General features: G+C 40.0%; 1 protein-coding gene across 15 annotated transcripts in view; it reads left to right on the top strand.

Moving 5' to 3' along the window:
* Positions 1-20,986, top strand: part of CASK (calcium/calmodulin dependent serine protein kinase) — a 508,902-nt gene that overhangs the window by 438,676 nt on the left and 49,240 nt on the right. For 3 of the 15 annotated variants that reach the window (XM_073616292.1, XM_073616291.1, XM_073616293.1), the window contains 7 exons: positions 3,863-4,051; positions 4,996-5,074; positions 8,796-8,881; positions 14,121-14,189; positions 16,809-16,877; positions 18,538-18,573; positions 19,673-19,756. In XM_073616292.1, coding sequence (XP_073472393.1) covers positions 3,863-4,051; positions 4,996-5,074; positions 8,796-8,881; positions 14,121-14,189; positions 16,809-16,877; positions 18,538-18,573; positions 19,673-19,756 — 612 coding nt within the window. The remainder of the gene's footprint in view (positions 1-3,862; positions 4,052-4,995; positions 5,075-8,795; positions 8,882-14,120; positions 14,190-16,808; positions 16,878-18,537; positions 18,574-19,672; positions 19,757-20,986) is intronic. The other 12 variants (XM_073616297.1, XM_073616296.1, XM_073616298.1 and 9 more) reach the window with 6 other exon arrangements.

Raw genomic sequence — 20,986 nt, forward strand, 5'->3', positions numbered from 1 at the left:
TGGGAGTGCGGAGATGACATCATTGCGCTCACACTGATAACGAGGCTTGGCTGGGGAGGTGGAGCGCGGCGGCGCTGCTTTACCCCCATAGCCAATGAAGGTTGGCCTTAATGAAAGCAAGGCTTGGTTTGCGTTCGGGATATTTCCGAACTAGCAAGGCTTCACTGTAAACACTACACATCACTTTCTGTAATAAGCGGGGGACAGTCTTTATTGATTGTCACTTAATAAATTTTTACTCCTATGTATGTGGGATTTTTAACATCTATTAAACCTTTACTAAACCAGAAGTGGTTTTGAGGCCACATTTCCGGTATTGTGACACTCCCAGTGGGGGTCATACTTTGTTTATTAAGCGGTGAGGTGGGGGGCTCGACACCCCAGATGACGGCTGTGTAGCTGAAACATGTCGGGTGGATCCCTCACGATTACTGCTATTTGACCATTTTGAGCTGTTTTGATCTCCGAAATATGTGAGTGCATAGTTTATTCTTTTATTTAATAAATTGATGTTTTAAACGTTATCACGCTATGTGAGCTTTACTTCTCGCATGATATATGAAACTTTCGCTTGGCCCTATTGGATCGTTGGTGGACGTGGAAAGCTTTGCTGATACCCCTCTTTCTATCGCGAGTTGAGGATTGGTGACGAGTTACCCTGTCCAGACCGGTTGGTCAACAAGCCTTTTTGACTTGTAAGACGTAGGTCTTTTCAAGTCACTAAGTTCCGGTAAGCCTCCTGATGTTTCGGTGATGATACTGCCACCCATCTAGATCCTTTGTCCACCTGTGGTTCCTTCGTTATTCATCAACTTGTTGGGTGTGACAAATTTCATTTTCGTGTGAAGTTGTAAGTAATTTTGCACCATTTCCAAACGCACAACCCCCATAGACTTTCGGTGGTGGTTTCCTTTTTTAACAAGCTTATTATTTATTCCTACTTTGGACTTTTATATATGAATTTGAGTGGCTGATCTGCCATACTCTCACAGTTTTTCAGATTTACTGTATTTACTTCATTTTTATATTGTGGTCACTATTATTCATATTGTATTTCAATTGATGTGTTGAATCATATAGTGTCACTTTGTTCCACTATTTATACCTTTGTCTATAAGGGTTGTTTAGGTTCTATTTACTGTCTCTAGGCACGTTACATTTTTTGTTCAATGTATATAGCGCTACACTTTTTTATTTTTATTTTGAACTCCAACCTAAGTCTATAGGTGTGTTAGCTGCTAATCGGTATATACATATGTGTAATTTCTGGCACAGCGCTGTACTTACTTTCACATCTCCACTGTTAAATTAATGGCAGTATGCGTAAAAAAAGTGTTTTGTCTACCTTTTTCCTTGAGGGAGAGGGGTTCTATCAAAACACACCAATAATACGGTCCAGTTTCAAATTGCAAAAGTTTACAACTTAAGTCAAGTGTTTGTGTGAAATAAATGTCTTAAATTCACTGCACGTTTGTTAGGTTATACATAAGAGTGCATGTAGAATATTTTTTCCATGGAAGAGCAAATGCTAATGATTGTCTGCAAATATTGCTTGACCTTGCAATTGTGCAGAATCATTAGACTACTAAATAATGGTGCCTATGTTTTTGTAACTATGCCCCTGTAAAATGAACACAATTAAAAATGTAATTAAAGTCTGGAATGGCTGTAGATGAAATGCAGTCATTTAACCACTTCAGCCCCGGAAGATTTTACCCCCTTCCTGACCAGAGCTTTTTTTGCTATGCGGCACTGCGTCGCTTTAACTGACAATTGCGCAGTCGTGCGACGCTGTACCCAAACAAAGTTGACATGCTTTTTTTCCACAAATAGAGCTTTCTTTTGTTTGTTTTTCTTTGCTATAATATCCCCAAAACATATATAAAAAAACAATTTTCTTTCTCAGTTTAGGCTGATATGTATTCTATTACATATATTTGGTAAAAAAAAAAAATCATAAGTGTATATTGGTTTGCGAAAAAGTTATAGTGTGTACAAAATAGGGGATAGATTTATGGCATTTTTATTATTAATTAATTTTTTTTTTTTATTAGTAATGGCGGTGATCTGCGATTTTTATCGGAACTGCGACATTGTGGCGGACAGATCGAACACTTTTGACACTATTTTGGGACCATTGACATTCATACAGCGATCAGAGCTAAAAATAGCCACTGATTACTGTGTGATTGTCACTGGCACGGAGGGGGTTAACACTAGGGGGAGATCAAGGGGTTAAATGCGTTCCCTCAGTGTGTTTTAACTGTAGGGGGGATGGGCTACCTAGGACCTGACATAGATCACTGCTCCCGATGACAGGGAGCAGTAGATCCCAGTCATGTCACTAGGCAGAACAGGGAAATGCCTTGTTTACATAGGCATTACCCCATTCTGCCTCTCCTCTCCTCGCCGTGATCGCAGGCCACCTACAGACATCAAGTCCGCAGGCGCGCGCATGCACGCTAGCCTGGGAATACGAAGGGACGTACGGGAACGCCCTTTTGCACACCCGTGCCATTCTGCTGAAGTACATCGGCGTGGGGTGGTCGGGAAGCGATTGCGGCAGGGCAGCCCTTAAGCGCATGGTCACGTACCTGTACGACGTCAGCTACCGCTGTGATTGGACACAGCAGGAGCCAATCAGCGATCGTTCATGGAAGAGGCAGAACACAGCAGACGGCCTATGTAAAAAAGGCAGACCACTGCACTGTCAGAGAGGAAGAGAGACATCTTATGTTCATGCTAATCAGGTACACAGATGTTTCTCTTCCTCCAGTCAATCCATCCCCCACACAGTTAAAGCACTCCAGCACTCCCTATGAGCACACTTAACCCTTTGAATGCCCCTGATGTTAACCCCTTCCTTGCCAGTGTCATTTATACAGTGACAATGCATTTTTTTTTAGCACTGTTCACTGTATTGGTGTCACTGGTCCCAAAAAGTGTCACTTGGTGTCAGATCTGTCCGACGCAATGTCGCACTCCCACTAAAAATCGCTCCATTACTAGTTAAAAACAATACAAAAAATAAAGTCCATCAATCTTTCTCATAGTTTGTAGACGCTATAACTTTTGCACAAACCAATCAATATGCCCATACTGGGATTTTTTTGCAAAAAATATAATATTCTATTTTTTTTTTTATTGAGTATGTTTTATGGAAGAAAGTAAAAAATTTTTTTTTTTTCAAAGTTGTCGCTCTTTTTTTGTTTATAGCTTTGTTAAACAGTAAAAAGCGCAGAGGTGATCAAATACCACCAAAAGAAAGCTCTATTTGTGGGGAAAAAAGGACATCAATTTTATTTGGGTACAGCATTGCACGAGCGTGCAATTGTCCGTTAAAATAACACAGTTTCGTATCGTCAAAAATGGCCTGGTCATTAAGGAGGTAAAGCCTTCCGGGGCTGAAGTGGTTAAGTGGTGCATTAGCCCCCCATTTGTGGTTCTTAAGTAGTCAAAAAGCAAACATGTTTACATTTGTATTTATAGAGTGCAGGCATATGCAATAACTCTGTTTAGGCTTACATATGTGAAATTGAATGCAGTTTCTGTGCCATTATAAGATGCACTTTTATAGTGATTAAAATGTTTTAAAATTGCATCGGCATAAATGCACTAAAAATGTTCTAGGACGTCTATCCTGTCAAAAGCTGATGCCAAGTTTGGAAAAAGGTGTGTGTGTGTGTGTGTGTGTGTGTGTGTATATATGTGTATATATATATATATAAAAATGTGTGTATATATAATTTTTATTTATTTTTTAATTATTAAATGCTTTCTCAACATTGACTTGTATTTTTTTTTGTCTTGCACGTTTAAAAGCAGTTTGCCATAATAATAATAATGTTCTATTAATTGTAAGGCCTTACTACAAACTCATGATGTGGTAGCCCATGAAGTTTACAGTGATGATGCACTAAGAGTTACGCCCCCTCCAACATCTCCCTACCTGAACGGAGATTCTCCTGAAAGTGCAAACGGTGATATGGATATGGAAAACGTTACACGGGTGAGATTGGTGCAATTCCAGAAGAATACAGATGAACCTATGGTAAGTTGTTTAACTTCAGGGCAATCAATTTGTTATTTATGATCAGTCCCCAAATGTGTTTTGTTTTTTTTATTGGCATTCAAGCTGAACACCAGGCAAACAGCTGAATACACAGGGGAAATAAATATATGGTGGCTGTTTTACCTGCCTCTACTTGTTCAGTTTCACTAACAGGGCCCCATGCCATCCCCAGCCTGTGACTGGACACTGAAAGGAGAAGCAGCAGACTTAACTGATTGTTTAAGCTGCTTCTCCCTTCCCCTTTGAGCGCCCCTGTACAGGGGATTGCAAGAAGCTGATACCAAGTTAAATTCAGGTACACATACTGCTTGCATTTAAATTGCTACTAAACCCACAACAGTAACATCAGCCTGTATATGCAGTAAAGCATGCTTGTACTCTGTTTAACCTAAGGGGTTAATCCTCCACATTTTGTAAAAAAGACTTTTGATCCGGTCTTCTCTGATCCTCCCCTTCTTCCACCGTTTTTCTCAGTGGTTTTCCTAGTGATCATTGTGATTGACTATCATAGTGATCAGAGACTTACATGTCCACCTCCTCACCCTCTGACTGGACAGTGAAACCTGTTGCTTTTCCCTGTGAGCTCTGTTGTACAGACAGGACTGGAAAAGACTGACACCAGCTTCAATTCAGGCATTCAAACTTTGCCTGTAATAAGTATATATGCAGCAATGATTACAGAGCTTCATTCACTTTTGTCTTTGAGCCTTAAAGTTGTGCCTTAGAGTTCTGTTGGCCATTAACTTCCTTTATAACACATTGAAATTATTTGTCAATAGTCATATGCTTCAAATGACATGATTGCCAAGCGTTTAAATTGCATGAGGTTGATACTGCTAATTGACTTGGGTGATTCTTTCAGGCTTTTTTTTTTTTTTTTTGTATGACAGATTTGTAAAGCATTTTAAATTTGTTTTTAATAGGGTATAACGCTAAAGATGAATGAGCTGAACCATTGTATTGTTGCAAGAATTATGCATGGAGGAATGATTCACAGACAAGGTACTGTACCACACTTACAGATCTTATAATTTTGTAGCTGCCTAAGCTGTCATGCTTTTCGCAGTATTTCTAACCCTGTCACACCTCAATGAGTTTTTACTGTTAGGTTATGAATGAGTGCTGCTTGAATGAAGGCCGAACAGTGAACACTATAAAAATGCCTACTAATCAGCTCAGCCTGCAAACTCATTTGTAATCAGCTCCATTGTTATGACTATACTGTTCATACTTTAGAGCTGGTATTTGTGAAATTAGTGTAAAATTAATACATTTTCAGTCAAATAACTGCTGAGAGCCGTGGCACTCTCATTTTATCAAACTGAGGCATGAAATTGTGCATGAACATTGTTTAATAATACAATTCAAGATCTTTGATGTAAACAGAGAATTGTGATTATTTTAAATTCTTTATCGGTTTCTGAACTTAAATTGCTGTTTTCATCTTTGTTAAATAGAAAATGTCAAAATTAGCATTTCAAATAGTATGTCATCCATTTGCATATTGTTATTATCGTATTAAGTGAAACCTATATTGAGAGAAACCCAAAAGCTTGCATTTCTGACCACTTCTGAAATGCTAGTTGCCTGGCTTTACCTGGTTGCAGTGCTTTGAGTCACCTGAAACAAGCAAGATGCATAAATCAGAACCGAGTCTGAGTTCCCTAATGTACATATTTTGTACAGGGTCTGTTCGAAAGTACAGAACCAGTGGATCAAAATCACAGCCTGAGAACTGGTATTTTCAAATGTGGAGATCAGTAATGGTAACCTCTGTACTTTAATACTAGTTTCCTTTTAAGATGGAATGGTTTATACTGCCGCAGTCTACAGTTAGCCCACCATGTAGCCCTAAACAAACTCTGATGTTGGTTATGGCAGGTGCCCATTACCTTTGCTGCTTTTATTTCAAGTTGATCTCCAGGTTTCCTGTCACTTTAAATAGTTTGTTTGGACCAAGCTGATCCAAATAAACAATTTTCTTCACCAACTGTTGCATTGCCTCTAAGTGCTGTATGAACTGTATGTCGCTTCAGCGACATACAGTACAAAGTGCTGGGTTCTGGCTGTGAGAAAGACTTCCTGTCTCACACCCGAAACAAAATAGTCAGTCTAAGTGGCACTCAGCCACTCGTAGGCCGCCTTATTAAATCAGAGATTGTGATGTCATCAGCCTGCCACTCTGCCTCAGCCAATCACAGGAAGTTTTGTATTGAGTCACAGAATACATAGCTGCCTATGAATGGCTGAGCGCCCCTCAGACTTGCTCTGTATTGTTGACGGGGTGTGAGACGGGAAGTCTGTCTCACAGCTGGAACCCAGCACTCTGTAGTGTATGTAGCTGAAGCTACATACAGTTCTTACAGAACTTTCGTGCCAGTGCAGCAATTGGTGAAGGAAATTGTTTGGATCAGCTCGGCTGAAACAAATTATATAAAGTGACAGGAAACCTGGAGATCAGCTTTAATTTTCAGATTTCTATAGTGTGTGTGTATATATATATGTGTGTGTGTGTATATGTATTGTGTGTGCATGGAGGGGGGCAAACAGACTCCATGCAGATAATTATGTTTATGGGGATTGAACCCAAGACCTCTAGTGCTAAGTACACTGCAGTACACATTTCCTGCGAGTGTACTGAGGTTAACAAATATGTTTAACATTTTTATGATGGTTCTTGATTATCCATACTATCAGCCCTGCTTTAGACTAAGGCTGCATTCACAATGTCAATTAGGGCCAGTAGCAGCTGGAATCAACTGTGCCTCAGCGGGTCAGTGTGGCCGCTGTTCACTATAATAACCAATCGCCTGCAGCCACCTCTATTCGCGCCTCTCTGCACAGCCAGCAATTACCTGCAGTGATCGCTAGCTGTGCAAAAACTGGCAAATAGCTGTGGCCACTGGCGATCTGTCATCATAGTGATCGGGGCCGATGGCTGCACCTAGCTTCTGAGAGCCACAGCGGGATTCTCTGATTCCTGCTACTACTACTAACACTGGCCCTAATCACCAGTGGGAATGTAGCCTAAGGATGCACTGTGATGCATACAGTATGAAAAATGCTTGTGTTCATTTTACTACTTTCACTTCTTATGATGTATATGATAAAGAATTAACTTGTTGCACAGCCAGGCCTTTACACAAGACCAAAACTGACATATTAATTTTACATTTGGTAACTTCAAAAATCAGTGCCTCAGACACGCAGTTACGGTTTTTCGCAGGTTCCACACCTCAGCACTGTATTAAGCAGCAATAAATATATTGTTACATTCACTTTAATGGCTCATTGATAGCAGTAGCTTTGTGGTAGCACACAATAAAAGCATGTGTTACTGTAATGCTAAATGCATGCTTTATTGCACTGCAGTGCCAATAATTGTGAATAACACTCTAAAATGCATGCACATTGCAACACAACACAATACAATGGTGTCCTGGGAGACACACTGGCTGATTAAAAAAAAAAAATCACCTATGGCCAGCTTTAATTGAAAATGTCTGCTTCTATCCAGTTGTCAATACCCAGAACAAGTACTGTATATAAGGGCTTCTGACTTTGTTCTGACTTGATTTGCATACTTCCGGTCAGTGACTAAAAAAAAGTTTTAAAAAGTCGGCCATACATGGATCGAAATTCAGCCAGTTCAGAAAATGATCCGTGCCGCTGGCTATAGCCGGAAACACTGATCATTGTGTTCTGATAGCAGGGAAGGCTTCCCACTGTGAACACAACAGCACAGAAGGAGTTATTCCCCCATCCACCTTGAATGTGTTGATCTGAAAATCTGCATTTTTTTTTTTTTTCATTCGACCCACTGGTTGAACAAAAAAAATTATAATGCATGGCCTGCCTTAAAGCCAGTGTTTCCATAAAATAGCCATGCAACTACTGTTTTCAGAGAGAAGGGTTTACGATATGTGCTGACACATGCACACACATTTCTTGAGTTAGAGAAAGGATGCCAAAGTAAAAGTTTGAAATGTTGATGCAATTCAATTATGTTATTGTCTTGCCGGGTATGTTCTTTGCAGCATTTCTATATTGTGTTTGCTAACAGCTTAGACACCTCTTCATCCATGCCTCTGTTTTGAAATAAAGCTAATCCAGAAGGAAATCTTTTGAAAGGAAGGCGTAGAATGCTAGAAAGATGTTGTTTTGTTGAAAATAACTTTTTACTGTAACAATTATTTGTTTTATGGTTTTACGGTGGAATATCTGTAGGTCACATAAAGCTGAAATCTAGTCAAACCACTAAACACACCTAAAATATTGTAACGTTTTTTACTTGCTAATGTTTTTGTCTTTGCCTTTAGTGAATCGGCTCTAGACTGTATAGCCAAGTTGGGAACCCCACTTTTCTTATTGTATAGCTAAGTTGGGAACCCCACTTTTTGTATTGTAGTTAATTATGCAATACAATTTGATCATCAACCTGTCCCCAGCCTGTGATTGGATAGCAAAGGATAAGCAACACTCTGGTGAAGTCATCTCTGTGTTGTCACCTTCTGTACGCATGTTCAGACTGCCAACTGGCAGCACTATACACAGTATTAATGATCAGAGTGCAATAATCTGTCAATAATCATTGTTTCTCCCCATCAATAATTTTGACATGAATTGCAACAAGTTTTCTTTTTTCTGTTAGCTCAGTACAACATGTGCTTGGAAGTATAGCATGTTCGAGATGTGTTGGATTAACCAGTTATTTTATTTACAGGTACTCTCCATGTAGGTGATGAAATTCGGGAAATCAATGGAATTAGTGTAGCAAACCAGACAGTGGAACAGCTTCAGAAAATGCTGGTTAGTAGATTTTAGAGTTCTAGCGTATTAGAGTGCATGATCTTGTCAGGTATGACCTGTCAATGAAGACTCGCTTGATGAGTAAGGCTGGTTAGGCTTAAGCACTGGGAGCTACCTCTCAATTTTCTTCTTTGGACCCATTTTAAAACTTTCCACTTTTACTGTGGTAAGGGTAAAGACTGAAAGTTGACATTAGTCTGCTGGGTGCTGCTTGCACACACACCATGCTCTGTTTTCTGCCATTCAACCAACCTGGAGGATGAATCATTCGGCTACTTCACCTGCACTTGAAGCACCACATGGATCTCTAGACTGTATCCATTGTCCAACTACAATGACTGCCTAAAACTCTCATTAGCACCAGCTGCCTGGCTTTGTAAGTATTTTAGGCCTTGCCTCACATTGATCCAATCTGACAGAGCTTGAGCTATTTTGCAAAGAATGGGCAAAAATTTCACTCTCTAGATGTGCAAAGCTGGTAGAGACATACCCAAAAAGACTTGCAGCTCTATTTGCAGCAAAAGGTGGTTCTACAAAGTATTGGCTCGGGGTTGAATGCAAATGCACGCTACATATATTTGTAAAAAATGTGAAAAACCATTTATCATTTTCCTTTCACTTCACAATTATGTGCCTCTTTGTGTGGGTCTATCACATAAAATCCCTTTTTTGGTTGTAACATGACAAAATGTGGAAAATGTCAAGGGGTGTGAATACTTTTTCAAGGCACTGTATGTATGATCGTACACTCCCACTACTATAAATAGACTGAGTGTGTACATCTGGACAGATTCTCAGTTTGCCTCCCTGCCATTTGTTTGCTTGGGACACCCTTTTTAGTCCATTAGCTAACCCTTTGTGTATGGCTTCTTTCTCACCTGCCCTTCATCCTCCTTGTCTCCCTGCTGCATATAGCAGTGGGCCTTCCTAAGTTCACCACACTTTACGACTCCCTATTCTTGTGCAGGTGGACACTTGGCATTGGAAGTTGTTTCCCATCCAGAATTACACTTTCTTGTTCAGGAGAATGATCCTTTTTAAATTCGGAAGCTGTTGTTCCTTATGGTGTTTGGTACCCCTCAACATTCCCCTACTAAGGAGGAGTGCCCTCCTCTTCTTTTTTTTCTTTTCTTTTTTTTTTTTTAAAAGGACCCCCTAGCAGCCTTTGGAGGCATCTGCTACTTTTCATAGCTGTGGACTTTTTGTCTATCCTAATACCTAGTGGAACACACAGAGAACCTTCCTTAAAATGTCATTAAACCCACAGCCAACTTTTCACATGCTCGATAAAGCAACATAGCAATAAAAGCAACCGTGGATATAACACACAAATATATTCTTTTTCAAAATACATGTTTTCCTTTTCTACTCCATGATCACGTGATGCCCTTTCACTTGCTCTGCACCACACTGAGTTTGGTGGGCGGAACAAGCAGGAAGCCTCTGACATGTCCTACAGTCGTTTTCTCTGTGATTCCCTGGCCACACAGAGCAGATTGATGCAGTTGTGGTCACATTAGACAGAATAGCAAGGGAGGGGGAGCTGTCATTCAAAGAGATGGACCTGCACGACAAAGTGTTCGGAAAAAGCCACGTGTGACAGCTGGAGGAGAACAGAGAATGGCTTCCTAATCATCAAATCTCAGCACAGGCACACTGGCAGTGGCAACATAGCAATAGGATCGGCTGCTAATATGTTGATTCTGACAAGGAGGCCTATGGAAATGGCAAGATCAACCAGGTTTTTGCAAAGAACGAAGAAATCTTAAGCACACAGGTAGAAGACACATAATGTTGATGAACTATGCAAAAGTAAAGTTTTGGTTTAAGGGCACTTGAAGCAGGTCAACTTTCTGGACCCTTGCAGTCAGAACTTTTGAGTGGTTTCTCTCCAGAGGAGTTTGTGCAACTCATCTACTGCATGGCATTTAAATCACCACCACTGGACCTTATGCTCACTTGGATTTTCTGGTACAATAGTTTTATTGGGTGAAACGATACAAAATCAAATTGCAGGCTTGAGGAGACTGAAGGCAAAATGATCCCACGCCGGGGAACAAACATCAAATTACTTGTGAAAACAAACAAAACCCATTTCCAATAAAGCAAGTAGTAGAGACATCCGGCACTGGTATTGAAGGTCGTAATGAGTAACTGGGCATGGGAGCCCGAGACATGGTTCGGCAGTGGGGGTGGGATTGTCACCCCACGGTGGAGAGGGGAGGGAAGGATAAGAAGGAAGGGAAACAAAAAAAACAAAAAAAGGGAGGGGGGGGGGGGGGGGGAGCAGAGGGTGAAGAAGGAGCAAAGGTGAGAATCAAGTAGAATAAGAAAGGAAGAAAAGAGATATGGGCCATAGGTAGGGGGAGAAAAAGGGATGGTTAAGACAGAAATAGAAAAAAGGTGTAGGCTTATAGCTGGAAGAGAGTGAAGCCTGCGGGGTTAGATGGTCTACTAACACGGTCTGGAATACCCAAACTGGCCAGGGGCAGAGTGGGGAGAGCATAGGACCATCAGGGATTCCACACTTTAAGGAAATTAGCATGAGATTCGTGAAGTGCACTGGTCATCTTCTCATGCAACATGAGGGTAGTCAGAATGCTCTTCACCTCTGCAAACCCGACCAAAGGCTTCCTCCAGGCTCTGGCAATGAAGAGGTAGGTGGCCAGTTTTTGTTGATATGAGAAAAGTTCTATGAGGGGGCAGTGAAGAAGTGCATGCCGGGCATCCTTATGGAAGGGTACATGAAAAAGTGTGGAGAATAGGCCGTAGACCATGGACTAAAATCACACCAAACATGGGCATAACCACCAGATATGGATCTCATCTCCATGTTGGCCACATCCCCTGAAATGGCTGTCATTGTAAGATGGGTCCCAGGCCCTGCTCCAGTCCTGTAGGTCTATAGAGACTGCCAACTCTCGTTCTCATTTAGAAATGTATGAGTGGGAGCGTGATGAAACCCACCCTCCCGCGCCCCCAGGTGAGTGATGACTGATATGTTCAAAGGTCATTATCTGAAAGGGGAACAAAGAATTACGACGAAGGGTTGAGATCCAGTGTCAGAGTTGTAGATAGCGAAACGCTTCTGTAGGGGGTGTGTCATGGGTCTCGCTAATGGAGTCCCAGGATGGAAAGCTGCGGGACCCTATTAAGTGACAGACCTGGGAGTAGCCGTGAGCAGGCCACCAGGGGTTATTCAGGAGGGGAAGGAGTGGGAGAAAGAGACATTAAGTTGCCTGAATAGCTTATTGAGTCCCAGAGACGCAGGCTATTGGCCATAAGAGGACAAAGAGAGAGGGGAGCATGCTCACTTGTATTTTCAACAGACTGGGTTCCACTGGTCTCCTGCTGCAGGTGCTCACTACTGCTGATGGACTATGTCCAGAATCCTTTGTGGGACCTGATCACCTGGTGTTAGGGTCTCTTTCAGTGGCTGATCAAGAAGCTCTCCAGATCCCTTCCTTGGTTCTACAGGTAAATGCTCATAGCTGTTTGGCAAAGGTCCCTCACCCTATATGGCTGTGGATGCCTCCCTGGAATGGGGTTCTTCAAGTTATACCTAGAACCATGTTCTGTTTCCAGTTTAGGCAGGTTATGCATAGGCCTTTTTGCTCATTCTCCTGCTTGTTGGTGTTTACATGCACCAGTCTGGAGCTGTAATATACCTTCCCTCTCTTGTATGGGTACTTTTCACTCTCCCAATGGGTAAAGGCTTCATGCTCCAGAGTTGTTTTCCGTCTCAGGGGTTTATTGGCTGTCCATAGGAATATTGCTGTGTGAAGTTCTTACTTTCTTGGATACCAATATTTCTTGGATACTAGTATTTATACATAGTTATTCCAGGGAATATTCAATTGCCTTTTGGGGGATCAGGAAGGATTTTTTTTTTCCCTCCGCTGGAGCAAATTGGATCATGCTTTATTGGAGTTTTTTTTGCCTTCCTCTGGATCAACTGTGGGTAATAGGGTATATGGAGGTTTTCTATTTGTGTGTGCGTGTATATGTGGGTTTTTGTTTTGTTTTTTTCTGTTGAACTAAATGGACTTGTCTTTTTTTCAACCAGATTAACTGTGTAACCTCCTGTGGCATGAGTTGTCTTGTCGGGCAACCTCACTCTTATGCCCTGTACACACGATCGGACATTGATCGGACATTCCAACAACAACTTCGGATTTTTTCCAACGAAATTTGGGCCAAACTTGTCTTACATAAACATGGTCGCACAAAGTTGTTGGAACGTACGTCGGGACTATAAACTGGGCAGTAGCCAATAGCTTTCATCTCTTAATTTATTCTGAGCATGCGTGACACCTTGTGCGTCGGATTTGTGTACACACGATCGGGGGGGGGGGGATTGGTAATCCTGGGTTACACATGCTTCCTAGTCCCGTCTTGAATCTATCAGTAGCTGTTACCCCCCCCCGATCGTGCTTCCTAGTCCCGTCTTGAATCTATCAGTAGCTGTTACCCCCCCCCCCAGTTGGACTGCTTTTGGGCATCCTGACTGTTTTTGAATTTTTCTGTCCGTTAATGCACTATGGAGAAAATATGATTTTTGTACTTTTAAAATCTTCTTCAAATGTGTTGAGGGACACAGGACCAAGCCCTCTGTTTTACTGCCAGGCCCTGTGCTTTTTCACAAAACTGAAGCATGATCGACAGAGGAGGGGGTTATACAAGGGCTGGCTTATGCTTTTTCTGTTTTTTCTTGTCCCAACCACCTGTGAACAGTAGTATAACCCAACAGTTTCCGTATTCCTGTGTCCCTCAGTGGACTGGAAGAAAAAAATGATTCATGGTAAGTACAAAAATCCTGTTTTTCAGCATATTTTAAATATCCCAATGCCACTATGTGTCCAATTTTAATATTAATGTCCTGTAGATTGTAAGCTCTAACAAGCAGGGCCCTCTGATTCCTACTGTGTTAAATAGTGTTGTACTTGCACTGTAATTGTATTGAGTTACGTAAACTGTTTGCGCTATATAAATCCTGTATAATATTTATAATGATGTGATTTACTTTTCCTGAAAGCTCTAAGTTACAAGAAAAGTGCACTTTAAACAAATCAGTTATCCGTTTTGCCCCCTCCCCTAACCTAATCCATCCCACCACCTCCTACCTCTGTCTCCCGAGAAGTACAGACAAATATAAAATTAGACAAATGTGTATCTTTAGCTTATAGTGAATGTTGTTTCTAAATTTAGTACCTTAAACTATTTTCTTTTTCATTTTCAGAGAGAAATGAGGGGTAGCATCACTTTCAAGATTGTTCCTAGTTACCGTACTCAGTCTTCATCCTGTGAGGTAATAACGTCATACATAAGCCCATCTTTTCCTCTATCCTGGTGCTAATCACTTGCTAATGGCTGACTTTTTTTCTGCTTCTTGGGAAGTTGTTTCTGCCTGTGCTAGTAGATCATGCACACCAATTTTACAACAAAGATAACGGAACGGTCAATGCCTCACTCCCTTCCAATGCCTATTCCTGGGAATATAGTTTGTTATAATGTAACAGAATTTCCTGATAGAATTTTAGACAACAAAATAGTCATTTTAAGAATAAGCAGTAGTTGTGGTAGTATCGTCACAACTAAATCTTTTCAAATGCAGACTTTGAGGAATACATTACAAAATGTTGTCTTATTTAATAAGAGCAAAGGCAGCAATCAATCAGATTTCAGCTTTTACTACAGTAAACTGAAATGCTATCGGTGACTGCTCTTTGCTTGTTGAAAAAGCACACTTGTTTTTTTGTGCTAGGAGTTTATGCATAAACTCCTATTTGAAATAAAAGGTACTATTTGAATTTCCTTATGGTTATTCTCCTTAGAAGCTACCAGTAAACTCACTTTTCCTAAGAACTTGATATCCACTTTCTCCTGGATGCTTGTTAGATTGTCTTACACAAATCTCTGTAATATGTGATCAGTCTAATGTACTATTTATTTTGTAAGCCGAATCAATATTGATCAAGGCTGTTTATTTACTTGGAACCTCAGTGTCCTAAATAGTGGCTGGTAAAGTGTATCAGTATAATTATCCGCTGAGGCTATAAAAGAGTTTCCTCCATTTAAAACGTGCATCCAGCATGACCTATTCTACCATACGCAGCATATTACCCGTGGGGTATAGTCATGAAACTTTTACAGAAGTTTTGGGTGAGGGCCAGAGAGAATCTCCCACCTGGTTTTATACCTCTTACGGGCCTTGGTGACCAGATCATAGCACCCAAGTTCTCAGGTCTACCCACTTATTGTGTCCAGATGGTCTTTGTCTGAAAGAATGTAGGCACCTGAGTTCAAATCCACCAACTTGTTGTGGTTATTGCAAGGGGTCTCACCTCTAAACTTTCTCTTTATTTTTTTTATTGTGGGAAATACAACAGGAAAGGTGATCCATCCTAGTCTTAATGCCTTAAGTGACTTTTTAATTTCATTTAAGCAATAGTATCTATCTCAATTGATAAGCTATACCACACTATATTTTTTTCATAGAAAAAAAAAATTTTTAGGTTTTATTCATTGTTAAGTATTCATTGGACGGTGGTGTGGGCAGTTGCTTTACGAAAATGTGTTGACCTTCGCATCCTCAGAGTAAAGATGCTTGTTTAGGCATCAGAGGATTCCCAGTTGAAATCAATAGAGACAGCAGCTCTGTCTGAAAGGCACAATTAGTTTGAAACAGGTCACAGGAGGATCTTGACGGCTCTGGATCTTTATACTTGTGCAGCAGCACTTAAGGAGAATCGTTGACCTAAAACTAACCTCTAAAGCACTCGGCATCTTGTGCACTGTGTATTCAGGGAAAGTGTGCTGCTGCTTGGTCTTAGGCTGACTTCTGCAGGAGATGGCCTCAAACTGGCTCCTTAGTTCATTAAGCAACTGACTCTTGCTGAAGTTAGTCACGTTTATGTAGCACAGATTGGTATTTTACATCCCCTCTCCCAGACACTTTGGCAACACTTTGCAAACAACTACAACGCCCATTAGGGACCTGATGTATAAATAACTTGAGCAAAGAAATCTAGAGTAAAGCAAAGTAGCTTCCCATAGCAGTTAGGTTCCATGGGGGAGATTTACTAAAACTGGTGCACACTGAAACTGGTGCATCTGTGCATAGTAACCAATCAGCTTCTAACATCAGATTGTTCAGTCAAGCTTTAACAGTAAAACCTAGAAGCTGATTGGTTACTATGCAGGGCTGCACCAGATTCTGTGTGTACCAGGTTTTAGTAAATCCACCCCCCACCCACCCACCCATGTTTCTTTTCACAGTCAATGAAAGCAGCTGAAACATTGTTGGTGCCTGTGGGCAGTGACTTTGTTTTTTTTCCATGTTTTATTACTCAAGATGATGTGCACTGCTCAATAGTACACTTTAGCTACAGGTGACTGTTTCTCTACAAAATGTTACACAGATGTCAAAGCCATCACCCTCCTGAAAACCAGGTTGAACATTTCGGCCCTCTGGTTAATTTGGCCATTAATAATGAATTGGCTTATGGCATAGTGAATATTTAAATCTCTGGAAACATTCATTTTGTCATGTTATGTAATTATTGCTTACAAAAAGTTGTTAGAAATAGTACAGACAGATAAATGTTTTATTTCCTAAGGATTGGTTTTGGTTGCTTGGTAAAATGGATGTTTTACAACAGATCTGCATAATTTTCTCTACGTCTCTGTGAGAAGCAGATGCATTTTCAGCTGTACTGCTGAGTGGCAAATGGAACATGGCGTATGTGCTGCTGTCTGGACCATGAGCTCCACTAAGTGGAAATTTTGGGAACTGCAGTTACTGCTGCTTAATTATTTTTTTAATGCACCAAAATTTATAGTGTAGAGATTCTTATTGTTGATGCCTTGGTGATTGTACACTATTCTGACAGTAAAATGTGTTAATAAAACTTGTGTCTTATTTCAGAGAGATTCCCCCTCTACATCCAGACAGTCCCCAGCTAATGGTCATAGCAGCATTAACAATTCTGTTTCGGTAAGACCAGCAATTGCATATACTCACAAAAAAGGTGAAAGGAGTTTTGTTCACTACTAGTTTTGTATCGGCATCTGTTTTCTTAAATACACAGATAAGCATTGCCATTCTAACAGCTGAAATTTTGTTTGGGGATTTCTTTTCTATATATTAATATATTATTTTTGTTTAGTTTTCTCGGTTATCTGTAAATCTATTTCTCAGAATTTTTTTTATTTGAAATGTTTAATATTTTTTTAAGAAAAACATTTACCCTTGGTGTTCCCACCACCCACAGTCAATGGAGGCAGCCATTTCATGCGCTGACGATATTGCAAGTATGTCTAGTGGATCAATAATGCGGGAAAAGTCCCACAGCACTTCTTTTGTAATTACCATTCACAAGAGGTGTGCTCTCTACAGCTTGGGTCATCTTCTAATCCTCTCTACATTACTCAAGGGAGAAAGCAACAGCACCAGTAGAATCCTTCTGCCAGCAGTTCAAACAGCCATGCAGAGTTAGATACCTTTTTTGTAATTACATCAATGCCATTGTTTTATTTCTTGCATTATTTATTACAAATGTAATTTTTTCCTAGTGGATTGATAGGCTGCTCGATGCGTTCAATAAGCTCACATAAAAGGCTGTTTTTACTATGTGTCGATGATGAATACACTTTAAAAAAGTAAAAATATGGACATCTGTCTGTAACCAGAATTTAGTTTCCGCTATCTGAGTTAATGAATTGGTGTGCCCTCTGCTGCTGTGTTCCTTGCACATATTCTGCAAAACATAAGCCTGGCCTGTTACGTTAAGCTCTCCTTACTCCCTTCTGTGCTACTGGGGTTAATATAAAAGAAGGAAAAACAGAAGTTCTGTAGCTGCTTTAACTGCTCTTCAAATTCTTCTCTGGAACATCTTTAACACAAATTGCTTGCTATACGATGCACTTAAAGCTGCTTCTGCAGACACAGCTTTTTCAGTAAAATTTCAGATATATTGAATGTAACCATACTTAACTGTAAATTAGCCTGTTGACTTTTTTGGCTTAAACAGTTACAGTAATAAAAATTGGTCAGAGCACCGTGTTAAAAAACTCCACGAAAAAAATCCATGAATCCTCACATCCCAAGATATTTAATTATATACTCTTAACAGTATGTCTGAGGCACTTTCCTTCAATTAAGCTCTAGAGGAAAGCTTGGGAGAGATGTAAGCTGTTGTAGCTTACATACTAGACACTTCCTAGGAAACAATGTAGTCATATAGTCATTATATAGGTTTTTAGATAAATATTATGAACATGAATTTTAGCATTCCACTGATATGAATCTGAATGTCATAGTATGATGTGCACAGTTGAACAGACCACTGATGCAGCTTCCGGTTCCTTCTGCATACATGTATCCTGAGTGTCACACTTAATATTATTTTGCTGATGCATTTGTGTTGAAGATGGCAATAGTTAAGTCTTTTTTTTTTTTTTAACGCCTCATTTGTGTGCTTTAAACGTTTTTTGCTTCAGCTAAAACTCTTGAGCTTGGTTCTGTTTTCTAAACAACTCCATGTTTGTTGGTTACAAATTCTATCCTAAAAAAATAATTGTGATCTATAAAGACATCAAATGTTGCCAATCAGTAAGATGAAAATGTCTTCTTCTGGGTTGACTTTATTCTGCAGGACATACCGTCAACTACCCAGTCAAAAGGACGACAGGTGAATAGAATTTCTTTATATAATGTGTTGATGATAGTTTACTTTTAAATCCCATTTCCTTGTTTTCATAATCATCCATCCCAGTATCCTGTCATCCATCTCATCTTACACATTAATATAATACGCTAACATAGTGTACGATATAGCTAGCAATGTTTCTTTTGCTAATGGTTTACAAAGTATGATCCTTAGGCAGGTCTTTAGGAGTCACCATATAGGTCTGGCAGCAAAGTAAATCTTTACCTATAGATTAAGAGCTTGTTAGAGAGCAACTCTTACCCAATAAGGGACACATACTTCATGGATTCCACTAGGGTCACCCTCTTGACCTGTTTGGGAAACTTTCCTTTCATATAAATGGTAGGTTTGGGGATGATCCATTAATGCTGAAATCCTTGAAGGTCATAATATAGTACATACTGAACAATAACTAGCCTTTGCAGTAAGGTGCACATGGAAGGCCAACGCACATCACAAACATTTCCCAGAACGCTAGCCTGCAAACCAATCAATTTGACCCTGTCTAACAATTCACTTTAAAAACAGAGGGTTTTGTTTGCACGTATTTGCAAATAAATGCATGCGATGCAGTGCCTATGCCAAGGCTCTTTGTGTACAGTGGTACTAACTCTATAATTTTTTTTTTTTACAGTCTCCCAAGTTGGAGCACATATAGCAGTGGATAGATTAAGGGCAGGTTTGCCTGGAGGGAGTCCACCCCTCAAAGGCACAAGGACGCACAGGACACCTAGCAGGGGCACAATGACAGCTGGAAGCATGCAGTGCGTCCCCACATCCAATGCAACCAACCAAGAACTGCGGCTTACTCATATATTTGCAAATGCGTGCAAACTCCTGCTTTTAATGTGAATTGTTACGGTCAATTTGGTTGTTCTGCAGGCTAGCTGCTAAGCATGCTGGGAAATCTTTGTGATAGTACACACTAGGCCTGCATTGATCTGGTAAGCAACTTCACCCTATGTTATTTCCACATATAATTCATACACTTATTCATTGAACTACACTTTAAGAAATTGTTTTAAGTTTTGTCTTAGTTACAGTTTATACGTTAGGGTTCCTATTGCTTTTTTCCTTACAGTTCTTCTATCAAAACTTCAGCATCCCAGGCCACCACAATATAAATGAAATAGGGCCAGGGAGTGTACAAGAAATCTTCACCCAAGTCAGTGTTTGTAATACATGTATTGTTTTTTTTTTCCACCAAATTTTTTTTATAATTCACAAAAATGTTAAATGTCCGCATTTGGAAAAATTCTTAATGTTTAACCAAACATCAAATCAAACATCTTAAAAGTAAAAAAAATGTTGTATATCAGGACCTGTTTTCTTTTGGGCACTACAATAGCAGTTAATTACATAAATTACTGCAGATATGTACTTCAGTTGTTTAAAAAATATCATGGGCATTTCAACATTTTCCAATCAACTGCTTAATTCACAATTGACCTGACATATAAAAAGCTTGATAAAAGGAAAATTAGCTTTTTTTTGTCCACGGAAGGCATCCAGTGAGCTTCAAATAGTCATTATTACTATCATGTTTTTAAGATTGAAAGAGAAAATCCTTTCTTTATCTTGATTTTTTTTTCTATGGTTGTGTATTTATGGCTAATAAACTTTAGTGCTACTTTAAGGGGAAACTAGGGGTTAGTTATTAGTATTAAATACTCAAAATGTCCCTTGGTAGAGATCTTGTTTGAGAAAATAGGTTAAATGTGATGCAAGGATCAAAGGTTATCAATTTATTAATCACATAATTTCAACACTGATTTAACTAACAATTAAAAACCTTAGGCCTCTTTCACAGGGACTTCCTCAGTTCTGTGCCAACAGGGGATCTGTAATCTGATCCCCTGCTAAGTCATATCAGAATGGGATTGAAGTCACTTTTTGGACACCCATGTCTATTCTGATTTTTACTTCATTTTGTAATAGTTGAAACAGACCCATTCAGTCTCTCTGGGTGGACGGATGTGCAGGTGTTCACTCCAGTGTTCATCCAATCCATCCGATTCAGGTCCACAAAAACAGAAAAAAAAGCAAGCACTTTCAGTTTGTTTTTGCGGACCCAAATTGACATGGACGCATATCCATTTACATCCGCCAGCCTATAGAGATACATTAAATTCCATCTAGATCCATAAAGAAACATACAGACGGAACGCTTGTCTGAAATGGACCTTAAACTTTAGCCACTAGAACTTGCTGGATTAGTAATTTATATCACTCATCGTATGTATGTTATGCCGCGTACACACGGTCGGACTTTTCGTCTACAAAAGTCCAACGGACGCCGACGGACTAAAGCTGGCTGGTAATCCGATCGTGTGTGGGCTTCTCCGGACTTTCAGCAGACTTTTTCAGCCTCAAATCCGACGGACTTTAGATTTGA

Source organism: Aquarana catesbeiana, linkage group LG02 (assembly GCF_042186555.1).
Source record: "Aquarana catesbeiana isolate 2022-GZ linkage group LG02, ASM4218655v1, whole genome shotgun sequence".
In the NCBI taxonomy this organism is placed as follows: Eukaryota; Metazoa; Chordata; class Amphibia; order Anura; family Ranidae; genus Aquarana; species Aquarana catesbeiana.